Source organism: Bombina bombina, chromosome 7, assembly GCF_027579735.1.
Source record: "Bombina bombina isolate aBomBom1 chromosome 7, aBomBom1.pri, whole genome shotgun sequence".
NCBI classification, from domain to species: domain Eukaryota; kingdom Metazoa; phylum Chordata; class Amphibia; order Anura; family Bombinatoridae; genus Bombina; species Bombina bombina.
Genome location: NC_069505.1, coordinates 433,908,123 through 433,932,145, shown reverse-complemented (window position 1 = coordinate 433,932,145; position 24,023 = coordinate 433,908,123). Strand labels below are relative to the sequence as shown.

The window sequence follows — 24,023 nt, the reverse complement described above, 5'->3', positions numbered from 1 at the left end:
CTCTGTGCTTATGTATGTTCTACAGACAGTAATGTGAGTACTGGTTACTGCAGGGAACACCAGCCTCTGTGCTTATGTGTGTTCTACAGACAGTGATGTGAGTACTGGTTACTGCAGGGAACACCAGCCTCTGTGCTTATGTGTGTTCTACAGACAGTAATGTGAGTACTGATTACTGCAGAGAACACCGGCCTCTGTGCTTATGTATGTTCTACAGACACAGTAAGGTGAGTACTGGTTACTGCAGGGAACACCAGCCTCTGTGCTTATGTGTGTTCTACAGACACAGTATTGTGAGTACTTGTTACAGACACAGTAATGTGAGTACAACCGCCTAGCTGTAGGTGCTGTGTGAGCTGTGTGCATGTGCTGCCATCTGGAGGACACTCACTGCATTACACTAATATGTAGCTGGTTTTAAACTGTAATAATTAATTTTTTTATATTTAAAACAGAAATGTTAAGAAAATGCAAAAACAGAAATGTATCTAAAGCATTTGCTTAAATTCTTCTTTGAAGAAACCTCACAGTTAAATAGACACAACTTGTGCGCAGCGCTGCATTAAATTAATAAATTAACCCACTGTAAAAAGCTTTTCAAATATATTAACACTTTGTTTTGTAGAATTGGTTTCCATGCCAACCCATTATTACTTTATTTACTGGGATGTAGATTTGTTACTGGGGTAGATACAGCCACAGTCATTATGTTAGCTAAACTTGCTTTCTTTTGCTGTATTGTATCACTATTGCTGGGGACAGGTAGGGACAGATATGTATCAGGGTTAGGCTTGTGATGACTGCAATGTGCACTTGTATTTGTACATTGTTTATTCTGATCTCAGCTGTTTCATGTCTGATAAAATATTTAATTATACAAACAAAACACTTTCTAATGTAAGTGCACTAATTAGTTGACCCCTTCTGCTATTTACCTCTGCTATTCCACTGCCCCCAGAGAATCTGGAGTAGATCCATAATTTGTACCCTGCAACATGCTACAGTGAGACCATGATCAGTGCAGGAGCTTATTGTTATATATTAGATTATTATATATATTATATATATATTATATTAGATTATTTATATCTAACTAACCATATTAGAGGATCTAAGAGAAGGATTTTCAAAAGATGTTTCCCTGGGTTGCAAAACAATGCAAGTCTTGCTAATAAAATGTCATTTTAACGGCTTATTAACCATTTCTGTAATGTGCACAGCTTTTGCAGCAATGCCTTAGTCGCAGTGTAACTGACCCTATTAGTTATTCACTATAGCAGAACAGACGCTTTTGTAATAAAAATCAGTGTTAATCAGCAGATTAACTCTTCCTTTCCTACTGCGGTGTAAGTCAGGGGCTTCGTGCACGAATTCTCCTCATGCACAGGACAGTCAGATGGTGAAACAATTACACAACAATGTCACCTTTTTGTCATATTTCGCTCTCCGTAAGCGCGGCCCAGAATCACGCCGTTTATCCTCGTCTATCTGAGAAGAAGAGCATAGTACATAGGCAAATTAATATCTGTTATTACATTGGCAGCTGCCTTTTCACTTCACACTGATACTCATATACTAAATACACTGATACTCATATACTAAATACACTGATACTCATATACTAAATACACTGATACTCATATACTAAATACACTAATACTCATATACTAAATACTCTAATACTCATATACTAAATACACTGATACTCATATACTAAATACACTAATACTCATATACTAAATACACTGATACTCATATACTAAATACACTAATACTCATATACTAAATACACTGATACTCATATACTAAATACACTGATACTCATATACTAAATACACTAATACTCATATACTAAATACACTGATACTCATATACTAAATACACTGATACTCATATACTAAATACACTGATACTCATATACTAAATACACTAATACTCATATACTAAATACTCTAATACTCATATACTAAATACACTGATACTCATATACTAAATACACTAATACTCATATACTAAATACACTGATACTCATATACTAAATACACTGATACTCATATACTAAATACACTAATACTCATATACTAAATACTCTAATACTCATATACTAAATACACTGATACTCATATACTAAATACACTGATACTCATATACTAAATACGCTAATACTCATATACTAAATACACTAATACTCATATACTAAATACTCTAATACTCATATACTAAATACACTGATACTCATATACTAAAAACACTAATACACATATAATAAATACACTGATACTCATATACTAAATACACTAATATTTCAAAGGTAAGTTTTTATTTATTTAAATATAGTTATATTGTAATTTTAATTTAAAGTTAGGGGAGGTGTTAAGTTTAGGGGTTAATAGTTTAATTTAGTGTTTTGCGATGTGGGGGGCCGGCGGTTTAGGGGTTAATAGGTTTATTTAGTTGCGGAGATGTGGAGGCCGACAATTTAGGGGTTAATAGGTTTATTTAGTTGCGGAGATGTGGGGGGGGGCGGCAATTTAGGGGTTAATAGGTTTATTTAGTTGCAGAGATGTGGGAGGCCAGAGGTTTAGGGGTTAATAGGTTTATTTAGTGGTGGCGATGTCGGGGAGCAGCGGAATAGGGGTTAAAAACTTTCATTAGTGCCGGCGATGTCGGGAGCGGCAGATTAGGGGTTAATAACATTATTTAGGTGACGATGATGTCGGGGCGGATGATTAGGGGTGTTAAGAAGTGGGGTTTTTTTCCCCATAAAAATCAATGGGGCTGCGTTATGGAGATTTTTCATTCCGGGAACGCAGGTGTTAGTTTTTATTTCTAATACTCTCAAACCATTGATATCTATGGGGGAAAGCATGCACGAGCACTTCAAAGCAGCCCTTGGCTTTTGTACAGTATGGAGCTTAACGCCACCATATCGCACGCACAAGGAGGCTTTTCAGTAACTAGTAATAGCAGCACTATGGAGAGTGAAATAACGCAACTTTTTTTGCGTTATTTTTTGCACCCTGTTTAGCCCAAAACTCGTAATCTAGTTGATACTGAGGTAGGCTCAGGAACGAGCACCTATTTTAACACTATATAACATACTGAGGCAGTCTCAGGAGCATACACGTGTTTTCGCTCTATATAACATACTGAGGTGTGCCTGTGTTTTGTGCATGAAATAACATAATGAAGTAGGTTTAGGAGTGTGCACAAAGTCTTAGGGGCCGACATATCAAGCTCCGAATGGAGCACAAACTCACCTTCAGACTGATGAGAGAGGTCTCACTGGTCTCCAGTGGCAGGATCTGCTCTGGTGAGATGTGTGACCACCTCTTCTGGCGCCGCTCGTTTTCTCTACGATACCTTCTGGACGACAAAAACATTCAGTACAATTTCGGAGCCAGGGAAGGTGGGATTGCGCACAGCGGATGGGCCGGCAATATATACTCATGTCACGTGCAAATGTAATGTGTCATAAATCAAATGTGTGCAAGAATAAAACAGGTAAAGGTGCATAAACAACAGTATTATGTAGCGACAAAACAGACTTCCCAGCGCACTTCCTGGCAAGCTCTGAATGGGAGACGTTATATGGAGCAGCTATGCATTATGGTGTTTTCCGCAGATTGCACTGAAAGGGCCAATACGACACGTGTTTTGCCAAATGTAAGCTAGTTATCAGAGACACAGCTTTATACATTTTTAAGGACAAGTACCGTAAAGTTAGTTTTTCCCACCACCTTTATGAAGAGACGCACTTTCCAGGCACCCCAACCAGCTACCATGGCCTGTACAAAAACATGATTTTAGCCAGCTGTGAGATTTTAGGCTTATTGTGAAAATCACAGATGCATAGCAACAGATAGCAGCCGACCCAGAGCTCATCAGTTAGTGACCAGTGAACATAGAGGTGAGAAACTCCCCTTAGGCCACCTACCTGAACACAAAGAGGGCGATGACCACTACAAGTATCACAATTACTGTGAGTGTGAAGACAGCGATGGTGAGAACATGAGGTCCTGGAAAAAAGAATGACATAACATTATGCGAACCAGTTACATGCCCAGCTCAGCTACATAACATTATGTGAAACAGTTACATGCCCAGCTCAGCTACATAACATTATGTGAAAAAGTTACATGCCCAGCTCAACTACATAACATTATGTGAAAAAGTTACATGCCCAGCTCAGCTACATAACATTATGTGAAACAGTTACATGCCCAGCTCAGCTACGTAACATTATGTGAAACAGTTACATGCCCAGCTCAGAACTATAACATTATGTGAAACAGTTACATGCCCAGTTCAGCGTCATAACATTATGTGAAACAGTTAAATGCCAGTTCAGCACTATAACATTATGTGAAATAGTTACATGCCCAACTCAGCTACATAACATTATGTGAAACAGTTACATGCCCAGTTCAGCTACACAACATTATGTGAAACAGTTGCATGCCCAGCTCAGCTACATAACATTATGTGACACAGTTACATGCCCAGCTCAGCACTATAACATTATGTAAAAAAGTTACATGCTCAGCTGCATAACATTATGTGACACAGTTACATGCCCAGCTCAGCTACATAACATTATGTGACACAGTTACATGCCCAGCTCAGCTACATAACATTATGTGACACCGTTACATGCTCAGCTACATAACATTACATGAAACAGTAACATGCCCAACTCAGCTACATAACATTATTTGAAATGGTTACATGCCCAACTCAGCTACATAACATTATGTGACACAGTTACATGCCCAGCTCAGCTACATAACATTATGTGGCACAGTTACATGCCCAGTTCAGCTACATAACATTATGTGACACAGTTACATGCCCAGCTCAACTACATAACATTATGTGAAACAGTTACATGCCCAGCTCAGCACTATTACATTATGTGAAACAGATAAATTCCCAGCTCAGCTACATAATATTATTTGAAACAGTTACATGCCAGTTCAGCACTATAACATTATGTAAAAAAGTTACATGCCCAGCTCAGCTAAATAACTTTATGTGACACAGTTAGATGCCCAGCTCAGCTAAATAACTTTATGTGACACAGTTAGATGCCCAGCTCAGCTACATAACTTCATGTGACACAGTTACATGCCCAGCTCAGCTACATAACTTTATGTGACACAGTTACATGACCAGCTCAGCTACATACCATTATGTGAAACTGTTTCATGCCCAGCTCAGCACTATTACATTATGTGAAACAGTTACATTCCCAGCTCAGCTACATAACATTATGTGAAACAGTTACATGCCAGTTCAGCACTATAACATTATGTAAAACAGTTACATGCCCAGCTCAGCTAAATAACTTTATGTGACACAGTTACATGCCCAGCTCAGCTACATAATTTTATGTGAAACAGTTACATGTCCAGCTCAGCTACATAACATTAAGTGAAACAGCTACATTCCCAGGTCAACTACATAACATGATGTGAAACAGTTACATGCCCAGCTCAGCTACATAACATGATGTGAAACAGTTACATGCCCAGCTTAGCTACTTAACATTATGTGAAACAGTTACATGCCCAGCTCAGCTGCATAATATTATGTGAAACAGTTGCATACCCAGCTCAGCTACATAACATTACATGAAACAGTTACATGCCCAGTTCAGCTACATAACATTATGTGAAACAGTTACATGCCCAGCTCAGCTACATAACATTATGTGAAACAGTTACTTGCCAGTTTAGCACTATAACACTATGTGAAACAGTTACATGCCCAGCTTAGCTACATAACATTATGTGAAACAGTTACATTCCCAGATCAGCTTCGTAACATTATGTGAAACAGTTACATGCCAAGCTCAGCACCATAACATTATGTGACACAGTTACATGCCCAGCTCAGCTACATAACATTATGTAAAACAGTTACATGACCTGTTCAGATACATAACATTATGTGAAACAGTTACATGCCCAGCTCAGCTACATAACATTACATAAAACAGTTACATGCCCAGCTCAGCTACATAACATTAAGTGAAACAGCTACATTCCCAACTCAGCTACATAACATTATGTGAAACAGTTACAAGCCCAGCTCAGCTACATAACATTATGTGAAACAGTTACATGCCAGTTCAGCACTATAACATTATGTGAAACAGTTACATGCCCAGCTCAGCTACATAACATGATGTGAAACAGTTACATTCCCAACTCAGCTGCATAACATTATGTGAAACAGTTACATGACCAGCTCAGCTACATAACATTATGTGAAACAGTTACATGCCAGTTCAGCACTATAACATTATGTGAAACAGTTACATTCCCAGCTCAGCTACGTAACATTATGTGAAACAGTTACATGCCCAGCTCAGCACAATAACATTATGTGAAACAGTTACATGCCCAGGTCAGCTACATAACATTATGTGAAACAGATACATGCCAGTTCAGCACTATACCATTATGTGAAATAGTTACATGCCCAGCTCAGCTACATAACATTATGTGAAACAGTTACATGCCCAGTTCAACTACATAACATTATGTGAAACAGTTACATGCCCAGCTCAGCTACATAACATGATGTGACACAGTTACATGCTCAGCTCAGCATTATAACATTATGTGAAACAGTTACATGCTCAGCTACATAACATTATGTGAAACATTTACATGCCCAGTTCAGCTACATAACATTATGTGAAACAGTTACATGCCCAGCTCAGCTACATAACATTATGTGAAACAGTTACATGCCAGTTCAGTACTATAACATTATGTGAAAACAGTCACATGCCCAGCTCAGCTAAATAACTTTATGTGACACAGTTACATGCCCAGCTCAGCTAAATAACTTTATGTGACACAGTTACATGCCCAGCTCAGCTACATAACTTTATGTGACACAGTTACATGCCCAACTCAGCTACATACCATTATGTGAAACAGTTACATGTCCAGCTCAGCTAAATAACATTTAGTGAAACAGCTACATTCCCAGGTCAGCTACATAACATGTGAAACAGTTACATGCCCAGCTCAGCTACATAACATGATGTGAAACAGTTACATGCTCAGCTCAGCTACATAACATTATGTGAAACAGTTACATGCTCAGCTACATAATATTATGTGAAACAGTTACATGCCCAGATCAGCTACATAACATTATGTGATACAGTTACATGCCCAACTCAGCTACGAAACATTACGTGAAACAGTTATATGCCCAGCTCAGCACTATAACATTATGTGAAACAGTTACATGCGCAGCTCAGCTACATAACATTATGTGAAACAGTTACATTCCCAGCTCAGCTACGTAACATAATGTGAAACAGTTGCATGCCCAGCTCAGCACTATAACATTATGTGAAACAGTTACATGCACAACTCAGCTACATAACATTATGTGAAACAGTTACATGCCAGTTCAGCACTATAACATTAAGTGAAACAGTTACATGCCCAGCTCAGCTACATAAAATTATTTGAAACAGTTACATTCCCAGCTCAGCAACGTAACATTACGACATACAGTTACATGCCCAGCTCAGCACTATAATATTATGTGAAACAGTTACATGCCCGGCTCAGCTACATAGCATTATGTGAAACAGTTACATGCCCAGTTCAGCTACATAACATTATGTGAAACAGTTACATGCCCAGATTAGCTACAAAACATTATGTGAAACAGTTACATGTCCAGCTCATCTACATAACTTTATGTGACACAGTTACATGCCCAGCTCAGCTACATAACTTTCTGTGACACAGTTACATGCTTAGCTCAGATACATACCATTATGTGATACAGTTACATGCCCAGCTCAGCACTATTACATTATGTGAAACAGTTACATTCCCAGCTCAGCTACATAATATTGTGTGAAACAGTTACATGCCAGTTCAGCACTATAACATTATGTAAAACAGTTACACACCCAGCTCAGCTAAATAACTTTATGTGACAAAGTTACATGCCCAGCTCAGCTACATAACTTTATGTGACACAGTTACATGCCCAGCTTAGCTACTTAACATTATGTGAAACATTTACATGTCCAGCTCAGCTACATAACATTAAGTGAAACAGCTACATTCACAGGTCAGCTACATAACATGATGTGAAACAGCTACATGCCCAGCTCAGCTAAATAACATGATGTGAAACAGTTACATGCCCAGCGCAGCTACTTAACATAATGTGAAACAGTTACATGCCCAGCTCAGCTACATAATATTATGTGAAACAGTTACATGCCTAGTTCAGCTACATAACATGATGTGAAACAGTTACATGCCCAGCTCAGCTACATAGCTTTATGTGACACAGTTACATGCCCAGCTCAGCTACATAACATTATGTGAAACAGTTACATGGCCAGTTCAGCTACATAACATTATGTGAAACAGTTACATGCCCAGCTCAGCTACATAACATTACATGCAACAGTTACATGCCCAGCTCAGCTACATAACATTAAGTGAAACAGCTACATCCCAGGTCAGCTACATAACATGATGTGAAACAGTTACATTCCCAGCTCCGCTACATAACATTACGTGAAACAGTTACATGCCCGGCTCAGCTACATAACATTATGTGAAACAGTTACCTGCCAGTTCAGCACTATAACATTATGTTAAACAGTTACATGCCCAGCTCAGCACTATAACATTATGTGAAATAGTTACATGCCCAGCTCAGCTAAATAACATTATGTGAAACAGTTACATGCCCAGTTCAGCTACATAACATTATGTGAAACAGTTACATGCCCAGCTCAGCTACATAACATTATGTGACACAGTTACATGCCCAGCTCAGCACTATAACATTATGTGAAACAGTTACATGCTCAGCTACATAACATTATGTGAAACATTTACATGCCCAGCTCAGCTACATAATATTATGTGAAACAGTTACATGCCCAGCTCAGCTACATAACATTATGTGACACAGTTATATGCCCAGCTCAGCTACATAACATTATGTGAAACAGTTACATGCCAGTTCAGCACTATAACATTATGTGAAAACAGTTACATGCTCAGCTACATAACATTATGTGATACAGTTACATGCCCAGCTCAGCGCTATAACATTATGTGAAACAGTTACATGCTCAGCTACATAACATTATGTGAAACATTTACATGCCCAGCTCAGCTACATAATATTATGTGAAACAGTTACATGCCCAGCTCAGCTACATAACATTATGTGACACAGTTATATGCCCAGCTCAGCTACATAACATTATGTGAAACAGTTACATGCCAGTTCAGCACTATAACATTATGTGAAAACAGTTACATGCCCAGTTCAGCTACATAACATTATGTGAAATAGTTACATGCCCAGTTCAGCTACATAACATTATGTGAAACAGTTACATGCCCAGTTTAGCTACATAACATTATGTGAAACAGTTACATGCCCAGCTTAGCTACATAACATTAAGTGAAACAGCTACATCCTAGGTCAGCTACATAACATGATGTGAAACAGTTACATTCCCAGCTCAGCTACATAAAATTATGTGAAACAGTTACATGCCCAGCTCAGCTACATAACATTATGTGAGACAGTTACATGCCCAGCTCAGCTACATAACATTATGTGAAATAGTTACATGCCCTGCTCAGCTACATAACATTATGTGAAACAGTTACATGCCCAGCTCAGCTACGTAACATTATGTGACACAATTACATGCCCAGCTCAGCACTATAACATTATGTGAAACAGTTACATGCCCAGCTCAGCTACATAACATTAAGTGAAATAGTTACATGCCCAGCTCAGCTACATAACATTATGTTAAACAGCTACATTCCCAGGTCAGCTACATAACATTATGTGAAACAATTACATGCCCAGTTTAGCTACATAACATTATGTGAAACAGTTACATGCTCAGCTACATAACATTACATGAAAAAGTTACATGCCCAGCTCAGCTACATAACATTAAGTGAAACAGCTACATCCTAGGTCAGCTACTTAACATGATGTGAAACAGTTACATTCCCAGCTCAGCTACATAAAATTATGTGAAACAGTTACATGCCCAGCTCAGCTACATAACATTATTTGAGAAGTTACATGTCCAGCTCAGCTACATAACATTATGTGAAACAGTTACATGCCCAGCTCAGCTACATAACATTATGTGAGACAGTTACATGCCCAGCTCAGCTACATAACATTATGTGAAATAGTTACATGCCCTGCTCAGCTACATAACATTATGTGAAACAGTTACATGCCCAGCTCAGCTACGTAACATTATGTGACACAATTACATGCCCAGCTCAGCACTATAACATTATGTGAAACAGTTACATGCCCAGCTCAGCTACATAACATTATGTGAAATAGTTACATGCCCAGCTCAGCTACATAACATTATGTGAAACAGCTACATTCCCAGGTCAGCTACATAACATTATGTGAAACAATTACATGCCCAGTTTAGCTACATAACATTATGTGAAACAGTTACATGCTCAGCTACATAACATTACATGAAAAAGTTACATGCCCAGCTCAGCTACATAACATTAAGTGAAACAGCTACATCCTAGGTCAGCTACATAACATGATGTGAAACAGTTACATTCCCAGCTCAGCTACATAAAATTATGTGAAACAGTTACATGCCCAGCTCAGCTACATAACATTATTTGAGAAGTTACATGTCCAGCTCAGCTACATAACATTATATGAAATAGTTACATGCCCTGCTCAGCTACATAACATTATGTGAAACAGTTACATGCCCAGCTCAGCTACCTAACATTATGTGAAACAGTTACATGCCCAGCTCAGCTACATAACATTATGTTAAATAGTTACATGCCCAGCTCAGCTACATAACATTATGTGAAACAGTTACATGCCCGGCTCAGCTACATAACATTATGTGAAACAGTTACATTCCCAGCTCAGCACTATAACATTATGTGAAACAGTTACATTCCCAGGTCAGCTACATAACATTATGTGAAACAATTACATGCCCAGTTTAGCTACATAACATTATGTGAAACAGTTACATGCTCAGCTACATAACATTACATGAAAAAGTTACATGCCCAGCTCAGCTACATAACATTAAGTGAAACAGCTACATCCTAGGTCAGCTACATAACATGATGTGAAACAGTTACATTCCCAGCTCAGCTACATAAAATTATGTGAAACAGTTACATGCCCAGCTCAGCTACATAACATTATTTGAGAAGTTACATGTCCAGCTCAGCTACATAACATTATGTGAAACAGTTACATGCCCAGCTCAGCTACATAACATTATGTGAGACAGTTACATGCCCAGCTCAGCTACATAACATTATGTGAAATAGTTACATGCCCTGCTCAGCTACATAACATTATGTGAAACAGTTACATGCCCAGCTCAGCTACGTAATATTATGTGACACAATTACATGCCCAGCTCAGCACTATAACATTATGTGAAACAGTTACATGCCCAGCTCAGCTACATAACATTATGTGAAATAGTTACATGCCCAGCTCAGCTACATAACATTATGTGAAACAGCTACATTCCCAGGTCAGCTACATAACATTATGTGAAACAATTACATGTCCAGTTTAGCTACATAACATTATGTGAAACAGTTACATGCTCAGCTACATAACATTACATGAAAAAGTTATATGCCCAGCTCAGCTACATAACATTAAGTGAAACAGCTACATCCTAGGTCAGCTACATAACATGATGTGAAACAGTTACATTCCCAGCTCAGCTACATAAAATTATGTGAAACGGTTACATGCCCAGTTCAGCTACATAACATTATTTGAGAAGTTACATGTCCAGCTCAGCTACATAACATTATATGAAATAGTTACATGCCCTGCTCAGCTACATAACATTATATGAAACAGTTACATGCCCAGCTCAGCTACCTAACATTATGTGAAACAGTTACATGCCCAGCTCAGCTACATAACATTATGTTAAATAGTTACATGCCCAGCTCAGCTACATAACATTATGTGAAACAGTTACATGCCCGGCTCAGCTACATAACATTATGTGAAACAGTTACATTCCCAGCTCAGCACTATAACATTATGTGAAACAGTTACCTGCTCAGCTACATAACATTATGTGAAACAGTTACATGCCAGTTCAGCACTATAACATTATGTGAAATAGTTACATGCCCAGCTCAGCTACGTAACATTATGTGACACATTTACATGCCCAGATCAGCTACATAACATTATGTGACACAGTTACATGCCCAGTTCAGCTACATAACATTATGTGAAACAGTTACATTCCCAGCTTAGCTACATAACATTATGTGACACAGTTACATGCCCAGCTCAGCACTATAAAATTATGTAAAACAGTTACATGCTCAGCTACATAACATTATGTGAAACAGTTACATGCCCAGCTCAGCTACATAACATTATGTGAAAAAGTTACATTCCCAGCTCAGCACTATAACATTATGTGAAACAGTTACCTGCTCAGCTACATAACATTATGTGAAACAGTTACATGCCAGTTCAGCACTATAACATTATGTGAAACAGTTACATGCCCAGCTCAGCTACATAACGTTATGTGACACAGTTACATGCCCAGCTCAGCTACATAACATTATGTGACACAGTTACATGCCCAGTTCAGCTACATAACATTATGTGACACAGGTACATGCCCAGCTCAGTACTATAACATTATGTGACACAGTTACAAGCTCAGCTACATAACATTATGTGAAACAGTTACATGCCCAGTTCAGCTACATAACATTATGTGAAACAGTTACATGCTCAGCTACATAACATTATGTGAAACAGTTACATGCCAGCTCAGCACTATAACATTATGTGAAACAGTTACATTCCCAGCTCAGCACTATAACATTATGTGAAACAGTTACATACCCAGTTCAGCAACATAACATTATCTGAAACAGTTACATGCCCAGCTCAGCTACATAACATTATGTGACACAGTTACATGCCCAGCTCAGCTACATAACATTATGTGAAACAGTTTCATGCCCAGCTCAGCACTATAACATTATGTGAAACAGTTACATTCCCAGCTCAACTACATAACATTATGTGACACAGTTACATGCCCAGCTCAGCACTATAACATTATGTGAAAGAGTTACATGCTCAGCTACATAACATTATGTGAAACAGTTACATGCCCAGCTCAGCTACATAACATTATGTGACACAGTTACATGCCCAGCTCAGCTACATAACATTATGTGACACAGTTACATGCCCAGCTGAGCTACATAACATTATGTGACACAGTTACATGCCAAGCTCAGCACTATAACATTATGTGAAACAGTTACATGCCCAGCTACATAACATTATATGACACAATTACATGCCCAGCTCAGCTACATAACATTATGTGACACAGTTACATGCCCAGCTCAGCTACATAACATTATGTGACACAGTTACATGCCCAGCTCAGCTACATAACATTATGTGACACATTTACATGCCCAGCTCAGCTACATAACATTATGTGACACATTTAAATGCCCAGCTCAGCTGCATAACATTATATGACACAGTTACATGCTCAGCTACATAACATTATGTGAAACAGTTACATGCCAGTTTAGCACTATAACATTATGTTACACAGTTACATGCCCAGCTTAGCTACATAACATTATGTGAAATAGTTACATGCCCAGCTCAGCTACATAACTTTATGTTACACAGTTACATGCCCAGTTCAGCTACATAACATTATGTGAAATAGTTACATGCCCAGTTCAGCTACATAACATTATGTGAAACAGTTACATGCCCAGTTTAGCTACATAACATTATGTGAAACAGTTACATGCCCAGCTTAGCTACATAACATTAAGTGAAACAGCTACATCCTAGGTCAGCTACATAACATGATGTGAAACAGTTACATTCCCAGCTCAGCTACATAAAATTATGTGAAACAGTTACATGCCCAGCTCAGCTACATAACATTATGTGAGACAGTTACATGCCCAGCTCAGCTACATAACATTATGTGAAATAGTTACATGCCCTGCTCAGCTACATAACATTATGTGAAACAGTTACATGCCCAGCTCAGCTACGTAACATTATGTGACACAATTACATGCCCAGCTCAGCACTATAACATTATGTGAAACAGTTACATGCCCAGCTCAGCTACATAACATTATGTGAAATAGTTACATGCCCAGCTCAGCTACATAACATTATGTGAAACAGCTACATTCCCAGGTCAGCTACATAACATTATGTGAAACAATTACATGCCCAGTTTAGCTACATAACATTATGTGAAACAGTTACATGCTCAGCTACATAACATTACATGAAAAAGTTACATGCCCAGCTCAGCTACATAACATTAAGTGAAACAGCTACATCCTAGGTCAGCTACATAACATGATGTGAAACAGTTACATTCCCAGCTCAGCTACATAAAATTATGTGAAACAGTTACATGCCCAGCTCAGCTACATAACATTATTTGAGACAGTTACATGTCCAGCTCAGCTACATAACATTATGTGAAATAGTTACATGCCCTGCTCAGCTACATAACATTATGTGAAACAGTTACATGCCCAGCTCAGCTACCTAACATTATGTGAAACAGTTACATGCCCAGCTCAGCTACATAACATTATGTGAAATAGTTACATGCCCAGCTCAGCTACATAACATTATGTGAAACAGTTACATGCCCGGCTCAGCTACATAACATTATGTGAAACAGTTACATTCCCAGCTCAGCTATATAACATTATGTGAAAAAGTTACATTCCCAGCTCAGCACTATAACATTATGTGAAACAGTTACCTGCTCAGCTACATAACATTATGTGAAACAGTTACATGCCAGTTCAGCACTATAACATTATGTGAAATAGTTACATGCCCAGCTCAGCTACGTAACATTATGTGACACATTTACATGCCCAGATCAGCTACATAACATTATGTGACACAGTTACATGCCCAGTTCAGCTACATAACATTATGTGAAACAGTTACATTCCCAGCTCAGCTACATAACATTATGTGACACAGTTACATGCCCAGCTCAGCACTATAAAATTATGTAAAACAGTTACATGCTCAGCTACATAACATTATGTGAAACAGTTACATGCCCAGCTCAGCTACATAACATTATGTGAAACAGTTACATGCCAGTTCAGCACTATAACATTATGTGAAACAGTTACATGCCCAGCTCAGCTACATAACGTTATGTGACACAGTTACATGCCCAGCTCAGCTACATAACATTATGTGACACAGTTACATGCCCAGTTCAGCTACATAACATTATGTGACACAGGTACATGCCCAGCTCAGTACTATAACATTATGTGACACAGTTACAAGCTCAGCTACATAACATTATGTGAAACAGTTACATGCCCAGTTCAGCTACATAACATTATGTGAAACAGTTACATGCTCAGCTACATAACATTATGTGAAACAGTTACATGCCAGCTCAGCACTATAACATTATGTGAAACAGTTACATACCCAGTTCAGCAACATAACATTATCTGAAACAGTTACATGCCCAGCTCAGCTACATAACATTATGTGACACAGTTACATGCCCAGCTCAGCTACATAACATTATGTGAAACAGTTTCATGCCCAGCTCAGCACTATAACATTATGTGAAACAGTTACATTCCCAGCTCATCTACATAACATTATGTGACACAGTTACATGCCCAGCTCAGCACTATAACATTATGTGAAAGAGTTACATGCTCAGCTACATAACATTATGTGAAACAGTTACATGCCCAGCTCAGCTACATAACATTATGTGACACAGTTACATGCCAGTTCAGCACTATAACATTAGGTGAAACAGTTACATGCCTAGCTACATAACATTATGTGAAACAGTTACATGCCAGCTCAGCACTATAACATTATGTGAAACAGTAACATTCCCAGCTCAGCACTATAACATTATGTGAAACAGTTACATACCCAGTTCAGCAACATAACATTATCTGAAACAGTTACATGCCCAGCTCAGCTACATAACATTATGTGACACAGTTACATGCCAGTTCAGCTACATAACATTATGTGAAACAGTTACATGCCCAGCTCAGCTACCTAACATTATGTGAAACAGTTACATGCCCAGCTCAGCTACATAACATTATGTGAAATAGTTACATGCCCAGCTCAGCTACATAACATTATGTGAAACAGTTACATGCCCGGCTCAGCTACATAACATTATGTGAAACAGTTACATTCCCAGCTCAGCTATATAACATTATGTGAAAAAGTTACATTCCCAGCTCAGCACTATAACATTATGTGAAACAGTTACCTGCTCAGCTACATAACATTATGTGAAACAGTTACATGCCAGTTCAGCACTATAACATTATGTGAAATAGTTACATGCCCAGCTCAGCTACGTAACATTATGTGACACATTTACATGCCCAGATCAGCTACATAACATTATGTGACACAGTTACATGCCCAGTTCAGCTACATAACATTATGTGAAACAGTTACATTCCCAGCTCAGCTACATAACATTATGTGACACAGTTACATGCCCAGCTCAGCACTATAAAATTATGTAAAACAGTTACATGCTCAGCTACATAACATTATGCGAAACAGTTACACGCTCAGCTCAGCTACATAACATTATGTGAAACAGTTACATGCCCAGCTCAGCTACCTAACATTATGTGAAACAGTTACATGCCCAGCTCAGCTACATAACATTATGTGAAATAGTTACATGCCCAGCTCAGCTACATAACATTATGTGAAACAGTTACATGCCCGGCTCAGCTACATAACATTATGTGAAACAGTTACATTCCCAGCTCAGCTATATAACATTATGTGAAAAAGTTACATTCCCAGCTCAGCACTATAACATTATGTGAAACAGTTACCTGCTCAGCTACATAACATTATGTGAAACAGTTACATGCCAGTTCAGCACTATAACGTTATGTGAAACAGTTACATGCCCAGCTCAGCTACATAACGTTATGTGACACAGTTACATGCCCAGCTCAGCTACATAACATTATGTGACACAGTTACATGCCCAGTTCAGCTACATAACATTATGTGACACAGGTACATGCCCAGCTCAGTACTATAACATTATGTGACACAGTTACAAGCTCAGCTACATAACATTATGTGAAACAGTTACATGCCCAGTTCAGCTGCATAACATTATGTGAAACAGTTACATGCTCAGCTACATAACATTATGTGAAACAGTTACATGCCAGCTCAGCACTATAACATTATGTGAAACAGTTACATTCCCAGCTCAGCACTATAACATTATGTGACACAGTTACATGCCCAGCTGAGCTACATAACATTATGTGACACAGTTACATGCCAAGCTCAACACTATAACATTATGTGAAACAGCTACATGCCCAGCTACATAACATTATGTGACACAATTACATGCCCAGCTCAGCTACATAACATTATGTGACACAGTTACATGCCAAGCTCAGCTACATAACATTATGTGACACAGTTACATGCCCAGCTCAGCTACATAACATTATGTGAAACAGTTACATGCCCAGCTCAGCTACATAACATTATGTGACACATTTACATGCCCAGCTCAGCTGCATAACATTATATGACACAGTTACATGCTCAGCTACATAACATTATGTGAAACAGTTACATTCCCAGCTCAGCTACATAACATTATGTGACACAGTTACATGCCCAGCTCAGCACTATAAAATTATGTAAAACAGTTACATGCTCAGCTACATAACATTATGTGAAACAGTTACATGCCCAGCTCAGCTACATAACATTATGTGAAACAGTTACATGCCAGTTCAGCACTATAACATTATGTGAAACAGTTACATGCCCAGCTCAGCTACATAACGTTATGTGACACAGTTACATGCCCAGCTCAGCTACATAACATTATGTGACACAGTTACATGCCCAGTTCAGCTACATAACATTATGTGACACAGGTACATGCCCAGCTCAGTACTATAACATTATGTGACACAGTTACAAGCTCAGCTACATAACATTATGTGAAACAGTTACATGCCCAGTTCAGCTACATAACATTATGTGAAACAGTTACATGCCCAGTTCAGCTACATAACATTATGTGAAACAGTTACATGCCAGCTCAGCACTATAACATTATGTGAAACAGTTACATTCCCAGCTCAGCACTATAACATTATGTGTGAAACAGTTACATACCCAGTTCAGCAACATAACATTATCTGAAACAGTTACATGCCCAGCTCAGCTACATAACATTATGTGACACAGTTACATGCCCAGCTCAGCTACATAACATTATGTGAAACAGTTTCATGCCCAGCTCAGCACTATAACATTATGTGAAACAGTTACATTCCCAGCTCAACTACATAACATTATGTGACACAGTTACATGCCCAGCTCAGCACTATAACATTATGTGAAAGAGTTACATGCTCAGCTACATAACATTATGTGAAACAGTTGCATGCCCAGCTCAGCTACATAACATTATGTGACACAGTTACATGCCAGTTCAGCACTATAACATTAGGTGAAACAGTTACATGCCCAGCTCAGCTACATAACATTATGTGACACAGTTACATGCCCAGCTCAGCTACATAACATTATGTGACACAGTTACATGCCCAGCTCAGCTACATAACATTATGTGACACAGTTACATGCCAAGCTCAGCACTATAACATTATGTGAAACAGTTACATGCCCAGCTACATAACATTATGTGACACAATTACATGCCCAGCTCAGCTACATAACATTATGTGACACAGTTACATGCCCAGCTCAGCTACATAACATTATGTGACACCGTTACATGCCCAGCTCAGCTACATAACATTATGTGACGCATTTACATGCCCAGCTCAGCTACATAACATTATGTGACACATTTACATGCCCAGCTCAGCTGCATAACATTATATGACACAGTTACATGCTCAGCTACATAACATTATGTGAAACAGTTACATGCCAGTTTAGCACTATAACATTATGTGAAACAGTTACATGCCCAGTTCAGTTACATAACATTATGTGACACAGTTACATGCCAAGCTCAGCACTATAACATTATGTGTAACAGTTACATGCCCAGCTACATAACATTATGTGACACAGTTACATGCCCAGCTCAGCTACATAACATTATGTGAAACAGTTTCATGCCCAGCTCAGCACTATAACATTATGTGAAACAGTTACATTCCCAGCTCAACTACATAACATTATGTGACACAGTTACATGCCTAGCTCAGCACTATAACATTATGTGAAAGAGTTACATGCTCAGCTACATAACATTATGTGAAACAGTTGCATGCCCAGCTCAGCTACATAACATTATGTGACACAGTTACATGCCAGTTCAGCACTATAACATTAGGTGAAACAGTTACATGCCCAGCTCAGCTACATAACATTATGTGACACAGTTACATGCCCAGCTCAGCTACATAACATTATGTGACACAGTTACATGCCCAGCTGAGCTACATAACATTATGTGACACAGTTACATGCCAAGCTCAGCACTATAACATTATGTGAAACAGTTACATGCCCAGCTACATAACATTATGTGACACAATTACATGCCCAGCTCAGCTACATAACATTATGTGACACAGTTACATGCCCAGCTCAGCTACATAACATTATGTGACACAGTTACATGCCCAGCTCAGCTACATAACATTATGTGACACAGTTACATGCCCAGTTCAGCTACATAACATTATGTGACACAGGTACATGCCCAGCTCAGTACTATAACATTATGTGACACAGTTACAAGCTCAGCTACATAACATTATGTGAAACAGTTACATGCCCAGTTCAGCTACATAACATTATGTGAAACAGTTACATGCTCAGCTACATAACATTATGTGAAACAGTTACATGCCAGCTCAGCACTATAACATTATGTGAAACAGTTACATACCCAGTTCAGCAACATAACATTATCTGAAACAGTTACATGCCCAGCTCAGCTACATAACATTATGTGACACAGTTACATGCCCAGCTCAGCTACATAACATTATGTGAAACAGTTTCATGCCCAGCTCAGCACTATAACATTATGTGAAACAGTTACATTCCCAGCTCATCTACATAACATTATGTGACACAGTTACATGCCCAGCTCAGCACTATAACATTATGTGAAAGAGTTACATGCTCAGCTACATAACATTATGTGAAACAGTTACATGCCCAGCTCAGCTACATAACATTATGTGACACAGTTACATGCCAGTTCAGCACTATAACATTAGGTGAAACAGTTACATGCCTAGCTACATAACATTATGTGAAACAGTTACATGCCAGCTCAGCACTATAACATTATGTGAAACAGTAACATTCCCAGCTCAGCACTATAACATTATGTGAAACAGTTACATACCCAGTTCAGCAACATAACATTATCTGAAACAGTTACATGCCCAGCTCAGCTACATAACATTATGTGACACAGTTACATGCCAGTTCAGCTACATAACATTATGTGAAACAGTTACATGCCCAGCTCAGCTACCTAACATTATGTGAAACAGTTACATGCCCAGCTCAGCTACATAACATTATGTGAAATAGTTACATGCCCAGCTCAGCTACATAACATTATGTGAAACAGTTACATGCCCGGCTCAGCTACATAACATTATGTGAAACAGTTACATTCCCAGCTCAGCTATATAACATTATGTGAAAAAGTTACATTCCCAGCTCAGCACTATAACATTATGTGAAACAGTTACCTGCTCAGCTACATAACATTATGTGAAACAGTTACATGCCAGTTCAGCACTATAACATTATGTGAAATAGTTACATGCCCAGCTCAGCTACGTAACATTATGTGACACATTTACATGCCCAGATCAGCTACATAACATTATGTGACACAGTTACATGCCCAGTTCAGCTACATAACATTATGTGAAACAGTTACATTCCCAGCTCAGCTACATAACATTATGTGACACAGTTACATGCCCAGCTCAGCACTATAAAATTATGTAAAACAGTTACATGCTCAGCTACATAACATTATGCGAAACAGTTACATGCTCAGCTCAGCTACATAACATTATGTGAAACAGTTACATGCCCAGCTCAGCTACCTAACATTATGTGAAACAGTTACATGCCCAGCTCAGCTACATAACATTATGTGAAATAGTTACATGCCCAGCTCAGCTACATAACATTATGTGAAACAGTTACATGCCCGGCTCAGCTACATAACATTATGTGAAACAGTTACATTCCCAGCTCAGCTATATAACATTATGTGAAAAAGTTACATTCCCAGCTCAGCACTATAACATTATGTGAAACAGTTACCTGCTCAGCTACATAACATTATGTGAAACAGTTACATGCCAGTTCAGCACTATAACGTTATGTGAAACAGTTACATGCCCAGCTCAGCTACATAACGTTATGTGACACAGTTACATGCCCAGCTCAGCTACATAACATTATGTGACACAGTTACATGCCCAGTTCAGCTACATAACATTATGTGACACAGGTACATGCCCAGCTCAGTACTATAACATTATGTGACACAGTTACAAGCTCAGCTACATAACATTATGTGAAACAGTTACATGCCCAGTTCAGCTGCATAACATTATGTGAAACAGTTACATGCTCAGCTACATAACATTATGTGAAACAGTTACATGCCAGCTCAGCACTATAACATTATGTGAAACAGTTACATTCCCAGCTCAGCACTATAACATTATGTGACACAGTTACATGCCCAGCTGAGCTACATAACATTATGTGACACAGTTACATGCCAAGCTCAACACTATAACATTATGTGAAACAGCTACATGCCCAGCTACATAACATTATGTGACACAATTACATGCCCAGCTCAGCTACATAACATTATGTGACACAGTTACATGCCAAGCTCAGCTACATAACATTATGTGACACAGTTACATGCCCAGCTCAGCTACATAACATTATGTGAAACAGTTACATGCCCAGCTCAGCTACATAACATTATGTGACACATTTACATGCCCAGCTCAGCTGCATAACATTATATGACACAGTTACATGCTCAGCTACATAACATTATGTGAAACAGTTACATTCCCAGCTCAGCTACATAACATTATGTGACACAGTTACATGCCCAGCTCAGCACTATAAAATTATGTAAAACAGTTACATGCTCAGCTACATAACATTATGTGAAACAGTTACATGCCCAGCTCAGCTACATAACATTATGTGAAACAGTTACATGCCAGTTCAGCACTATAACATTATGTGAAACAGTTACATGCCCAGCTCAGCTACATAACGTTATGTGACACAGTTACATGCCCAGCTCAGCTACATAACATTATGTGACACAGTTACATGCCCAGTTCAGCTACATAACATTATGTGACACAGGTACATGCCCAGCTCAGTACTATAACATTATGTGACACAGTTACAAGCTCAGCTACATAACATTATGTGAAACAGTTACATGCCCAGTTCAGCTACATAACATTATGTGAAACAGTTACATGCCCAGTTCAGCTACATAACATTATGTGAAACAGTTTCATGCCAGCTCAGCACTATAACATTATGTGAAACAGTTACATTCCCAGCTCAGCACTATAACATTATGTGTGAAACAGTTACATACCCAGTTCAGCAACATAACATTATCTGAAACAGTTACATGCCCAGCTCAGCTACATAACATTATGTGACACAGTTACATGCCCAGCTCAGCTACATAACATTATGTGAAACAGTTTCATGCCCAGCTCAGCACTATAACATTATGTGAAACAGTTACATTCCCAGCTCAACTACATAACATTATGTGACACAGTTACATGCCCAGCTCAGCACTATAACATTATGTGAAAGAGTTACATGCTCAGCTACATAACATTATGTGAAACAGTTGCATGCCCAGCTCAGCTACATAACATTATGTGACACAGTTACATGCCAGTTCAGCACTATAACATTAGGTGAAACAGTTACATGCCCAGCTCAGCTACATAACATTATGTGACACAGTTACATGCCCAGCTCAGCTACATAACATTATGTGACACAGTTACATGCCCAGCTCAGCTACATAACATTATGTGACACAGTTACATGCCAAGCTCAGCACTATAACATTATGTGAAACAGTTACATGCCCAGCTACATAACATTATGTGACACAATTACATGCCCAGCTCAGCTACATAACATTATGTGACACAGTTACATGCCCAGCTCAGCTACATAACATTATGTGACACAGTTACATGCCCAGCTCAGCTACATAACATTATGTGACGCATTTACATGCCCAGCTCAGCTACATAACATTATGTGACACATTTACATGCCCAGCTCAGCTGCATAACATTATATGACACAGTTACATGCTCAGCTACATAACATTATGTGAAACAGTTACATGCCAGTTTAGCACTATAACATTATGTGAAACAGTTACATGCCCAGTTCAGTTACATAACATTATGTGACACAGTTACATGCCAAGCTCAGCACTATAACATTATGTGTAACAGTTACATGCCCAGCTACATAACATTATGTGACACAGTTACATGCCCAGCTCAGCTACATAACATTATGTGAAACAGTTTCATGCCCAGCTCAGCACTATAACATTATGTGAAACAGTTACATTCCCAGCTCAACTACATAACATTATGTGACACAGTTACATGCCTAGCTCAGCACTATAACATTATGTGAAAGAGTTACATGCTCAGCTACATAACATTATGTGAAACAGTTGCATGCCCAGCTCAGCTACATAACATTATGTGACACAGTTACATGCCAGTTCAGCACTATAACATTAGGTG

The 24,023-nt window shown here is 38.6% G+C and overlaps 1 protein-coding gene across 1 annotated transcript in view; it reads right to left on the bottom strand.

Moving 5' to 3' along the window:
• The window catches only part of GUCY2C (guanylate cyclase 2C), a 262,021-nt gene that overhangs the window by 191,811 nt on the left and 46,187 nt on the right, over positions 1-24,023 (bottom strand). Inside the window, exons 11-13 of the mRNA XM_053689439.1 lie at positions 3,938-4,019; positions 3,261-3,366; positions 1,426-1,488 (exon numbers count right to left, since the gene is read on the bottom strand). Of these exons, the coding sequence (XP_053545414.1) occupies positions 1,426-1,488; positions 3,261-3,366; positions 3,938-4,019 (251 nt within the window). The remainder of the gene's footprint in view (positions 1-1,425; positions 1,489-3,260; positions 3,367-3,937; positions 4,020-24,023) is intronic.